General features: G+C 34.9%; 2 protein-coding genes across 2 annotated transcripts; both read left to right on the top strand.

Annotated features, from left to right (window-relative positions):
• The first annotated feature begins 4097 nt into the window (after positions 1–4097).
• Positions 4098–8262, top strand: LOC106390454 (probable leucine-rich repeat receptor-like protein kinase At5g63930). The gene is made up of 3 exons (XM_013830924.3): positions 4098–4330; positions 4453–7408; positions 7709–8262. The coding sequence occupies exons 2-3, from the start codon at positions 4486–4488 to the stop codon at positions 8056–8058; spliced, it is 3273 nt and encodes a 1090-aa protein (XP_013686378.2). The 5' UTR covers positions 4098–4330; positions 4453–4485; the 3' UTR covers positions 8059–8262.
• A 2736-nt stretch (positions 8263–10998) lies between these two features.
• On the top strand, positions 10999–13368 carry LOC106418666. Its single transcript, XM_013859414.3, has 6 exons — positions 10999–11228; positions 11317–11449; positions 11874–11977; positions 12071–12218; positions 12303–12753; positions 12856–13368. The coding sequence occupies exons 1-6, from the start codon at positions 11188–11190 to the stop codon at positions 13110–13112; spliced, it is 1134 nt and encodes a 377-aa protein (XP_013714868.2). The 5' UTR covers positions 10999–11187; the 3' UTR covers positions 13113–13368.

Here is a 13368-nt window from a genome sequence, read left to right as displayed (position 1 = left end):
ATTATTGGGTTGATCGTGGGTGAACCGCAGATTTATAAGTTAATTAATTTATTATGTAATAATATATTAGCTATAAAAATACTATACATATTTTATGGTTTAAAAATATTTAGAAAATACTTAACTTTAGTTTCTTTTTATTTTTATTTACATACAAAATATCTAAAAATAGTTTAGATTATTTAGAATTTTTGTAGCAAGCTAAAAGTTATGACATCTAACAAAAAATATCAAGACTTAAAATCGATAAATATTTAAATGTCTATTGTGAATAATATAATTAAACTTCAAATCCAAAATATTTAAATGTCTAATGTGAATAATAAAATTAAACACCATTGTGATAAATTGTCGATAACAAAAATAAACTAACACCAAATCACATCAACTAATTTTGATTTTATATATCATAGTTCACTTCATTTTATGCATGTGGTATAGTGAAATCCTTATCAAAATCTGAAAACCAAAATAAAATAGGGTAATCGGCATTAAATATGATAAAAATCAGAAAGTTCAATCAATATTTTAAAAATTACGTCAAGATTTTATTGGTTTGTCACTTCATCATTTTGGGACATTCTTCAGCAAGAGCATTCTCTAATTCATTATATTCAAGCTCGCCAGGTTCTTCTTCTTCAACAATCCAAAACTGTGTTTTGTCAATAAATTCATAATCCACAGGATCATATGATCTTTTTCTTTTTGACCTGTAAGTTAAAAATGTAATCCCCTAGTTATTATTTACCAGATAATTTTTAAAAATTTGCTTATATGTCATTTTTACAAAGACTCTCACGAAAAAAAATGATGACATGACTCATGTCTAAATGTGAATTGGCAAAATCAAAACTTCCAACCCTAAAATTACCTCTCTATATATATACACACACAAAGAAAACTTTGCGAAAAAAACTACATAATTTTATCTAGTTATGTCTCCAGGTAACAAGATGCAGCCATCCAAATATGTGTGGTCACTCGAAAAGGGTATTTCAGTAGAATTTTTTTTTACCTTGGTAGAGTTAAGTTCCATTGTTTTGCCTTGCTAAAACTCGGGATTTTAGTCTCTAAAACTCAAGATCCATCTTTTCTTTGGTTTTTTGTTAAGTTTAACCATATTATGTTTCTCTTGAAGGATTTCTACACATGGCAGCATGAGTCATCTTCAAGACATAAGACTGTAATCTTTTTGTATGTTGGTGTAAGTGATTTTTCTGTTTTTTTTTTGTTTTTTGCTTTTTTGTACCTCCAAAATCTAAATTGTTTAATAAAATATGCTTCAGGACTCCAACAAAATTGATGATTTTAGTAAGACTAAAGTAACGAACGGTATGAATATCACATTATGATGACATTTAAAGTAAGAGAAAAACCTTTAGTCAAACTTCTTGATGAGTAAGTTAAATCCAAATTCATGGTCTGAATGGAGAATAACAAGTTATATCATGAAGGTGAAACACTAAGGTCTTCAGATTGCTGCGACAAGAATAATTTGTGTGCGATCCGAATATACTTTTATTGATTTCTTTATTCAGTTCTTTGAGTTCTATTTTTATAGATGTGAGATAACTGTTTGTGTTATTGTTTGTTTATGACTTGATTGCAAGCTAAGTGGGTAGAAAGAATTTAGGTTATTAGAAGCTTGAATGGGATAGATGATTGTATGTTAGGATGGGACTATGTGTTGTATGTGAGTGTTCGTGAAGTGTGGCATGATGAAGAGGAAGGAGTGTAAATTCTGTTGGGATGTTTGATTGGCCGGTTGGGCGTGTGTGTGTGTGTGTGTGCTGGTTAGGCGTGTGTTATTGTCGTGGGGTAGGGTGAGTGCCGCTAAGTGTACAAGCATCGGCCTTGAGGGATGACAGTAGCCGTTGTGTGTCCGGTAGTAGGCTTTCAGTGAGGGACAGCAACAGAAGTGAGGAAATGATGTTTGAAGTGTGTAAATGTGATGTGTTTGATTGTATGTACGTGTAGTGTAGCTGATTGTTTATCGAGTCTTGTTGAATGTTCGAGTGGCTAATCAGTTCTCGTTCTACATTGAGCCATATTAGGTGCCATGCAGAGAGGCTGGTTTAGAAGCCATCTCACTGAGTAATCCACTAATCATGCCCTCCTCTCTCTTTCAATTTCCCTCCTCTTTTTTACAGGATTGTGATTAGAAGTGATGATATCGGTTAGGTTAGTGGATTTGAGCAGAAAGAACGCGTTTGGAAAATTTCTGAAAAATTTCTGACTATCAGCGAAACATGGTGGCTTGTCTTTTGGCGTAGACACATGTAGCCTGATCGGTTATGGAAAAGGCGGTTCTTACACACATGTCTATAACTTCGCGTCCTGAAACTTGGATCGGATTTGGAGGACCAAGTCGTTACAGATTGTATATACAACCAAAACTGAAATATTGTGAAGTGAAAAACTAGTTTACGTTGTGTTTGGCAATAAATCCCTTATATATTAAAAGATAATCATTGTAATAAATACATTCACACTATAATATACACGTGGCATCCTCACAATGATTTGGTAATAAGTATACTAACGCGTTCGCACTATATTCATAAATATGTTCACACTTTGTACTTTGCGTTTTTTTAATATAAAACTTACATACATGGTTCCAATAAAACTCTGAATTTTTCGGTTCGAATAAAAATCGATAACGAATCAAAAGCCAAACTATACATATATATATATATATTATTTTTATTGTTTATGGATAAAGTTGAGCAAAATATTTATAAATTTTGATTTGATTCGTTATTTGTTTTGATTTGAACCAAAAAATCTGGATATCCGTAACTCTACGAAACAAATCAAATACTAAAATACAATATCCAAAAAAGAAGCAAATCACAAAAACCAATATTTTTAGGAACAAATATCTGATTCGATATGTTATATGCATATATATATATATATGTACAGAATTATATATATACGTTATATATAGTATACTTTATATCAGTTTTACAATATTTTTATGAATTAAATTTATTATATTAGGTACTATAATTTAAAAAGTTAAATAATATTTTATTTTTGTAATAAAATGATATTATTAAATTTTCAATTATTTAAAAAATTTATTTTATTTACGGATCAAATAGGATATTTTTTAAAATTCTAAAACATTTCGGATATCCGAGTCACCGAATATCTAGGTGGCTAAAGATCGAATCGACATGAATGCCTCCAAATACTGAGATATCCGATCTGTGTCCACCTCTATTTACGGATACAATTTTATTATCTTTATATGAAAAAATGACTAGTGTCAAGGTCTTTTTTATTTTAAATTAATTTTAATTTTATCTTTCATGTATTATTTTGAACAAAAATATTATTTAATATTAATTAACAATATCTTTATATTTTTATCAACTATTTTATATACTTTTTACATACACATGCATGTGCACCTTGATGTGAGCACCTTGTAACTAAGTATTCACCACAATTGAAGTATCTAATTTTTTTGAAAGTTGAAATATTTTTTCTTAATGCTTCTTTCACTACCGACCAAATTGTAGTGAAATGATTTGTCTTAATAATTTCTTTTTCTTTTTTTTAAACTATTATCTGTTTAGAAACTATAATATGAAACTATTGGTTCGACATGACGACTATCTAAAATTCATAACATGAAAATAAACAAATAATATTAATTTTTAGTTTTTACCGGAAAAAACCAAAAAAATCAAACATTTTAACCGAATAAACTAAAATGAATATTAATTTAAACTAATAATTATATTTTAGAATATTAAAAACAAAAAAAAAACTTAAAACCAAACGAATATTCAGATTAAACAGATTTAATATATTTTTATTAAAAATAACAAAAATAATAATCACAATCCACTCAAGGTGCGAATTATTACCTAGTTTTAATCTCGTACCATGTCGGCCATGTCTGATTTTTTTTGTAAAAAAAGGTAAGTTTTAAATCTTCGTTTTTACGCAAATGATGCATTAGCTTTAACTTCTTTTTTTGGTAGCTCCAAAGACAAAACGAATATTCAGTTTCTTCATTTTTTTACTTGAAATAAACAAAAGCAAAGTTGCCATTACGCTTGAAAGCTTCTGAAACTAATATTAAAAGACGCATGCCAGTACGATTTAGAGATTATTTTAATGCGGGAAAAACGAATTTCAAACTTCAAAGCTTCTAATGATCAAAAAAACTAATCATGGTTTGACCATTTCGTTTAAATATTGTTTTCCTGGGAAGAGAAAAAGGTCTGTACCTCTAATTTTTCTTTCTTTCTCTCTTTTTAATTTTCTCTCCCTTCAACAAAGTCGCGTTTTTGGACTAAAATCTTCAGAGGTATGTGTCTTTGATTTAGATCCATGGTTTCTTCTTTCCAGTATTCTAGTTATGCCCATATGAATTGAGTTTTTTTTTAATAGTCTTATGGTATAATAACATCTTGTTTGATGTCTTGTAAGGATGATTTAATGGATGAATGAATCGTCAAGGAGATGATGAGGAAGCTTACTATTCTTGCCATGTGTATTCTCCTTCCTCTAACCCTTTGGATCTCTGAGACAAGAGGGTTGAATTTAGAAGGTCAATATCTTCTTGACATCAAGAGCAAGTTTGTGGATGATTCGCAGAATTTGAAAAACTGGAATTCAAATGATTCTGTGCCTTGTGGATGGATCGGTGTGACTTGCAGCAACTATTCCAACCAAGAGGTTTTGTCACTGAATCTTTCCTCCCTGGCTCTCTCCGGTAATCTATCACCAAGCATAGGCAGATTGGTTCATCTGAAGGATCTGGATCTATCATATAATGGGTTATCAGGGAATATTCCAAAAGAAATAGGGAACTGTTTAAGCTTGGTGAATCTTAGATTAAACAATAACATGTTTGGAGGGGAGGTACCAGTGGAAATAGGAAAGCTTTTGTCTTTGGAGAAGCTGATCATATACAACAACAAATTCACAGGGTCTCTCCCTATGGAGATTGGGAACCTCTTGTCTCTCACTCAACTTGTGACTTACAGCAACAACATCAGTGGGTCATTGCCTCGTTCCATCGGCAAGCTGAAGAAACTAACAAGCTTCCGAGCTGGTCAGAACATGATTTCTGGAAGTTTGCCTTCAGAGATTGGTGGATGTGAGAGCTTGGTCATGCTTGGTCTTGCACAGAACCAGCTGAGTGGTGAGATACCGAAAGAGATTGGTATGCTCAAGAAACTCTCACAGGTGATTCTTTGGGAAAACCAGTTGTCAGGGTTGATCCCAAATGAAATTACAAACTGCACAAGTTTACAAACTCTTGCTCTCTACAAGAACCAGCTTGTCGGTCCTATTCCAAAAGGACTCGGGAATCTTGTGTCTTTGGAGTATTTATACCTTTACAGAAACATGTTGAATGGAACGATCCCGAGAGAGATTGGGAATCTCTCAAGTGCAGTTGAGATAGATTTCTCAGAGAACGGTTTGACAGGAGAGATACCGTTGGAGTTTGGGAAGATACAAGGGCTTGAGCTTCTTTACCTTTTTGAGAACCAGCTCGTAGGTACAATCCCTGTGGAGCTTACTAGTTTGAAGAATCTAACAAAGCTTGATCTCTCCATCAATGCATTGACTGGTCCTATTCCTTTGGGGTTTCAGTATTTAAGAAAGCTGTTCATGCTGCAGCTGTTTCAGAACTCTCTTAGTGGCATCATACCGCCAAAACTCGGCGTCTACAGCAATCTCTGGGTTCTTGATCTGTCTGATAATCATCTCAGAGGAAGAATCCCAACCTACCTATGCCTTCATTCCAATATGATCATCTTGAACTTGGGAGCAAACAACCTCTCTGGCAACATCCCCACTAGCATCACCACTTGCAAAACTCTGGTTCAACTCCGTCTAGCCGGAAACAGCCTCGTGGGCCGGTTCCCGTCGAACTTGTGCAAACTGGTTAATCTCACAGCCATTGAGTTGGGACAGAACAAATTCCGTGGTTCAATCCCCGGAGAAGTCGGAAGCTGCCTCGCCTTGCAAAGGCTGGAGCTAGCAGACAATGCCTTTACTGGGGAGCTCCCTAGAGAGATTGGCACACTTAGAGAGCTTGGGACCTTGAATCTCTCATCTAATAAGCTTACTGGAGAGATCCCTTCTGAAATCTTTAAATGCAAGATGCTTCAGCGACTTGACATGTGCTGCAACAATTTCTCTGGAACTTTGCCAAGCGACGTAGGCTCTCTTTATCAGCTTGAGCTTCTGAAGCTGTCGAATAACAAACTTTCGGGTACTATACCTTTGGCTCTAGGGAATTTGTCTCGTTTAACCGAGCTGCAAATGGGCGGGAATCTGTTCCACGGTAGCATCCCGAGAGAGTTTGGAAGTCTGACCGGTTTGCAGATAGCACTGAACCTCAGTTTCAACAAGCTTACCGGAGAGATACCTTCTCAGCTCAGTAATGTTGTTATGCTTGAGTTACTCCTCCTCAACAACAACGATTTGTCTGGTGAAATACCAAGCTCTTTTGCTAATCTCTCCAGCTTGTTTGGTTACAATTTCTCATACAACAACTTGACTGGCCCTATCCCGCTTCTCCGTAACATGTCCATTTCTAGCTTCATTGGCAATAAAGGTCTTTGTGGCCCGCCGCTCGACCAATGTATCCAAACACAGCCTTCTTCACCTTCTCAGTCAACCGCCAAGCGGAGAGGGATCCGTACCAGCAAAATCATAGCCATCACTGCAGCTGCAATTGGTGGTGTCTCTCTTGTACTTATCGTTGTCATTGTCTACCTCATCAGACGCCCGATGACGACGACTGTCGCTACTTCTATTCAAGAAGATGGGAAATCGTCTGAAACCTCTCTGGACATTTACTTCCCACCAAAGGAAGGATTCACGTTTCAAGATTTAGTTGCAGCCACGGATAATTTTGATGAGAGCTTCGTGGTTGGAAGAGGAGCTTGTGGAACTGTCTACAAGGCTGTTCTTCCCGCGGGTTACACCCTTGCTGTCAAGAAGCTAGCATCGAACCACGAAGGCGGCTGTGTCGATAATAGCTTTAGAGCAGAGATTTTAACTCTTGGGAATATCAGGCACCGTAACATTGTCAAGCTACATGGATTCTGCAACCACCAAGGATCAAATCTGCTTCTGTACGAGTACATGCCCAGAGGAAGCCTTGGAGAGATACTACATGATCCTTCGGGGAATTTGGATTGGTCTAAAAGATTTAAAATCGCTCTTGGTGCAGCTCAGGGTCTTGCTTATTTACACCATGATTGCAAGCCCAGAATCTTTCACCGTGACATAAAATCGAATAATATCCTGCTTGATGACAACTTTGAAGCTCATGTAGGTGATTTTGGACTCGCTAAAGTGATTGATATGCCCCATTCAAAATCCATGTCAGCCATTGCTGGATCCTATGGCTACATTGCCCCAGGTAACGTTACTGCTTTTAGTTTTACAATTTGATTTCACTGTTAATACTTGAACTTAACCCATAAAAAACGAATCAATTATTCAAGTTCATCGAGGATCTATATTTAGTGAAACTATATTAAATGCATTTATACAACATTATTAATTACAAGTAATTCTTTTTTGTTAGTTTTTAAATCTGAAACCGAACTAACCCAGACCAAAATTGACATTTTTGCAAATTCTAAAAATCTGAAATCTGAGTTAAGCGAATATATTATTCTAATTGACAGGGACTTAATGGAAACTTTTAACTTTGTAGAATATGCATATACCATGAAAGTTACCGAGAAGTCTGACATCTATAGCTACGGGGTGGTTCTACTGGAGCTGCTAACCGGAAAAGCACCGGTTCAGCCGATAGACCAAGGTGGAGATGTGGTGAGTTGGGTAAGGAGTTACATAAGAAGAGATGCGTTGTCCTCTGGAGTTCTTGATGCTCGGTTAAAGCTAGAAGACGAGAGAATCGTCTCTCATATGCTCAATGTGTTGAAGATAGCATTGCTTTGCACGAGTGTGTCTCCCGTCGCGAGGCCATCGATGCGACAAGTTGTTCTCATGCTTATTGAGTCAGATAGACAGGAAGGAGACGAACACACGGATACAGATTGACACAGATTACTACATCATGATGCAATACTGCCAATATATTGTTATTGTAACTTCTTTTCACCTGAGGTATTTTTTCTATGTAATCATGCCGGATAACTATTGTAAATTCTATACACAGCTATATCTAAAGATATACCCCTTCGTGGATTCTAGGATTCCACCATTACCTATGTATTTTACATGAAATTCATATACATATAGTCTTGGCTGGTGTCAAATGACGGAAGATTTGACAGATAATGCAATCCAATATGCTATCTCTACAAATTTCTTGATAGCATTTTATGGAGATAGCACTTGTTGATGGACCGATTTTTTTTTATCTCTATCCAAACTTTATGGTTTCTCTAAATGACAAAATTATTTTTAAATCTTTGGTCTTACAATTAAAACGCATAGGTATGAAATGATTGAAGGATCAATTCCAATTGCTTTGATCTTTAGAGTTCATTACAAAGCTATGCAAATGCTTTTTTTCAAAGATAAAACATTCCAGTAAAAAAGGAGAGACCTGTTACTTTAAACTGATCTTTCAAAATCCAGCTCCGTTATTCTAAGATCCATCGAATAGAAAGATATAAATCTTCGAAATCAATGGGTCCTCGAAGGAGCTGTCCAACCAAAACTACATGCACCCCAAGAATATGTAGAACCAAATACACGTTTAAAACACATTAAACAATTTCATGATGGAAAGGTAAAACTGTCATTTGTTTGAAATAACCAAGACAGGATTGATGAATATTTGTGTGGATCTTATTCTAACTTGTGTGAATCTTCTTCTAACCCAGAAACTATTGATTTAGGAAGAGTCTCACAATTAGGTCAATATTTTCCTAAAGAAGAAAAGAGTATGAAGTTTCGTCCTCGATTTTCAAATCTCTGATATTTCAAATTCTGTTTTAAGAAATGTTAATTTTCAGACACAAATTCCAAAGCCGGTTTACTATGTAGAAAACAATCTTTCACAAAATGAATTTATTACAAAATCCGAGCCAATGAGTCCAACCTTTTCAGCTATCAGAGATAACATGTTAAATGAATTAAATTTCTTAGAAAAAGAATTTTTGATTGACAAAAAGTTTTTGAGAGATGATTTCTATTCTAAAAATAATAGTAAAAAAAAAGACCGGTTCTTCAACAAAATATTAAAAGATAGAAATAACATTAAAGATAAATTTTACAATTATCTTCAAAAACATAAGGTACAAATTTTATTCTTTAACTGGTTTGAAGATTATGCTTCTGAAAATAAAATAATTTTCTCTTTTTCTAAAACATCGCATCCAATTACCAATCGCTATTTGAGGAAATTTTGTATTTATCCCACCACTTAACTCTGAATTTTCTTCGGATAACAGGAATTGGATCTGAAGTAAATTTGAATGTCCATGAAATACCCAAGAAAAATGAAATTTTGGGTGCAAGAGGGCTAGTGGGAGAAATTTATTTTCTTCATCAGACGGGATGAAATTTTCTTGAAGATCTAGAATGATTTTTGGACATTGGATTTAAAAATTTATGTGAGAGAACCAAAGTAGTTCCACCATGGTATGAACCAAAGTAGTTACACCATGATATGAACCAATAAGGATATTTGTAGGTTACGGGTCAAATAAAATCAACCACATGTGTTTGTGTTTAGGAGGTTGAACTAAAAAAGAATTGTATCATGCTTGACAATAATCCCAATAGTTAAAAGGGACATTGTAAGGGAAATTTTTAAGATTTTCTAGAAAATTTAGATTGTCGTTAAGATCAATCACTTGGTGCAATGATTTTATGGATTTTGAAGGTAGAATAACCAGCATCAGTGTGGTTTTTTTTTTAGATAAAAGTGTTTGAATGAAAACAAGATAAAGCGAATGGGTATCTAATTAATAATTAAAAAATCAACTAATTTCTTTCCATATATATCAAATCGCGGAGTTAGTTTGTGTTCAACGATATTGACTGATGAGCAAGTAGTTAATATATCCAGTGAATTTTGAAAAAAGAAAGTTTTTTAATAAAATTATGACCATATTATAAAAATTTCTTATAACAAAAATAGATAATTCATATCAAGGCTTGCTAAACGTACAATACAATGTTAATCAACTTATATTATAAACATGATAAAGTGATTCTTGATAAATAGTTTCTAAGTTCTATATAATATATTGTCGTACTTTTGTATACAATTTTTTTGTATATAATATGAGACATAGGAAACAAATGTTTTGGTATGAAGATAATACTGTTGTGCGATACTATGTTAATTTTTGTTATGGTTTCGTTATATTTTAGGGTTTAAAGTTTGTATAGTTTATGATTCTGCTTTTATGTTATAGGGTTTGGATAGTTAGGATTTATGTTTTCTTTTTACGATAATTTGTGTTATTAAGGGCTGAAAAGTTATAATTATGATATATTGTTTCGATGAGTGTTGTGATTGGTCATAAAATGCGATGATTCTAGTTGAATAGCTGGCAAAAAAATAAAAATATTTCAAAAAGTAAATGGCATGGTTTTGCAAATAATTTAAAAAAGCAAAGACAATTATATTATGAGTTTTAGTTTCAAAAAAAAAAAATTTATATTATGAGTTTTGATTTAATAGTATTAGATTATGATATCATTTTGGGAGATAGCCATGAATAGATTTGTTATTTATTACTGGCTTTGATAGAGTGTTGAATTCCGAAACTAACCTGGTCAGCTGCCTACTCTTATAAACTCCACTAGGCCTGTTTTAGTAATTACCGCTCTCCTGAAAGCGCGCGCAATTTTGCCCATTTAACAGCATCATATTCCTCTGTCTCTCTCTCTCTCTCTCTCTCTCTCTCTCTCTCTCTCTCTCAGCTTCTTGGTTTTTCTTGCGAGAAACAAGTTCCGTTTCTTGAGATCTCATGTTAGACCCAGCCAAGAGAAAAGTCGTTTCTTTTTCATTCTTATCTCTGCCTCTTTCTCTCCTGTTTTTCTATATATAAAAGCCTTCCTTCCTTTCCCAAAAGGACAACATTTCTTCTCCATCTCTCTCTCTTTCTCTTGCACGAAAGAGAGAGAACAAAAAATACAAAACGAGAAACAAAAAGAAAAAAACAAGAAGGAGAATTCCATCTATCCCTGTTAATTTCAGAAGGCAAAATGTTTGATGGCCTGTTTAAACCCAAATTCTATACGAAATGGTAAGTCTTTTATTTTCTTTTCTTGTGTTCCCTCTTTCATCTTTTCGTATGTGTTGATCCTTTTCATCAATCAATTTAAATACCTCAGCAAGTACTTGGTCAAGATAACGAAAACAAGAGTGGAGACGGTGAAGAGAAAGAAAAACTCTGTTTGCAAATATTTGAAGAAGGACATTGTCGATCTTCTCAACAACAACCTAGATTACAATGCATACGGCAGGGTAACTTTCTTTTTGATTAGTTTATCTATTGTTTTGCTGATTAACCAACAAGTAATCATGTATCCCCTGTATCGTTCAATGGGTTGCGTAAGAATATGATTGGTTCTCCGAACGTGCCAGCACCAAAGAAAAAAACTATGTATCTTAAAAATTGAACAATTTAAAAAAAAAAAGGGGTCAACTATGTTTTCATAAATTCCTTCTATTCTGGTATACACAAGGTGGATGCAATGGCAGAAAAAAAAAAAAACAAATTTCATTTTAATGCTGTCACCAGCTGGTTATAATAACACAGTGAATTGTTTCTCAAGCAACCCAGAGAAATCATCTTTTTTATTTTGCTGTTGTTGTGGCGTGCACAATCAATTGTTTGTCACATGAGCAGAGAGATAGATATGAATTTGATGACAAATGTGTATGACAGGCAGAAGGGCTTATTGAGGAGAAAAGGAGGTTGTCATGTTATGAGTTGTTGGAGCAATTCTGTGTCTGTGTTGCATCCAACGTATCCCTCTTACAAAAATCAAGGTAAAGTTAATCAAAGCACGTTCTCTTGCCTTTACTTTCTTTTGGAATTGGGATTCATCATCCATGTTAAAAAAAAATGTATTGGTGTTATAGTAAATGCCCTGAGGAGTGTTGCGAGGCCATCTCATCCCTAGTATATGCGGCCGCTAGAGTCTCTGAAGTGCCTGAGCTTCGCGATCTCAGGTCTTTGTTTGCTGACAGATACGGGACTAACTCACTAGAACAGTTTGTGAACCCTGAGGTATATTAAATCTACTTTCTCTACGCTGCCAAAACACTATAGTAGTTTGTGGCTGAGTGACTCTTATCGGAATCTGCTTTGCAGTTTGTGGAGAGATTCAAAGCGGAGCCCCCGTCTAAGGAAATGAAGGTAAAGCTGCTCCAGGAGATTGCCATAGAGTACTCCATCAAATGGGACGCCAAGTCTTTAGAACAGAGGCTCTACACACCACCTCCTGATGAAGAGCCTCAAAAAACAAAAACAAAGCAAAATACTCCTGGAAAGACGAGGGAAAACAGAGGCAGCCTTTCGTTTCATGGCAGAAAAGACTCTTTGGATAGCAAGTCCATGAGTAGAAGAAGCGAAGACGAGTCCATGGGTACAAGCGAGAGTTGTGTCTCTGGCCCTGATGAGGAGGAGGAGGATGATCCAGAAAACAAACCTTTCTACTACAGATTCATCATGCCTGCGTCTTACAACAATAAACCCAAAATCGAGAAACAGGAAAGCCTTCCAGAGAAAATGACCAAGTCTGATCTCTTGCTCGACGACACTGGTGAGTAAAAACAACATATATACAATAGTATCTATTTTGCAAGAAAAGCACTATATATCATAATTGATAGTAATAATTTAATTGTTGGTATCTCAAAAACAGACTCTCCTATTGCGGGGAGACCAAAGCCGAGATCAGTGAGAAGAAGATTAGCGAACCCGCCTCCCCCAGCAGCGCCTGGTGAAGATTTGGTGAGTAGTAGTAGTAAGAACATGAGGTCAGAGTCGATGGAGAAAGCTAGCGGAGAGGGGTTAAGAAGGATGAGTCGTCGAACAGCATCGTGGCAGGCTAATCCCTCCAACAACGTCCCAGATTTTGAGGAGGTCGCGGCTCGCGTAGATGCTCTCACACGAAACTGAACTTCTTCTACAGTAATTGTTAGTGATGCATGCATGCGTGATGCGTCCATTGTGATTAGAGATATTGAAATTGTCGTCTGTGAATGAATTAATGAATTCCATTATTCTTTGTTAACCACAAAACAAGCCGCCATGTTAATCCCAAAGTGTGTGAAGTGCGATGATGCAAAACCTTAGCTTTTTTTTTCTTGTTATTTGAACCTTTTCGTTTATAAACTTGTTAAACCTTATACATATTTTTATTAGTGAATTTGTT

This window comes from Brassica napus, chromosome A2, assembly GCF_020379485.1.
Source record: "Brassica napus cultivar Da-Ae chromosome A2, Da-Ae, whole genome shotgun sequence".
Classification (NCBI taxonomy): Eukaryota; Viridiplantae; Streptophyta; class Magnoliopsida; order Brassicales; family Brassicaceae; genus Brassica; species Brassica napus.
The sequence above is the reverse complement of the archived record's forward strand: the minus strand, read 5'-3'. Positions and strand labels throughout refer to the sequence as shown.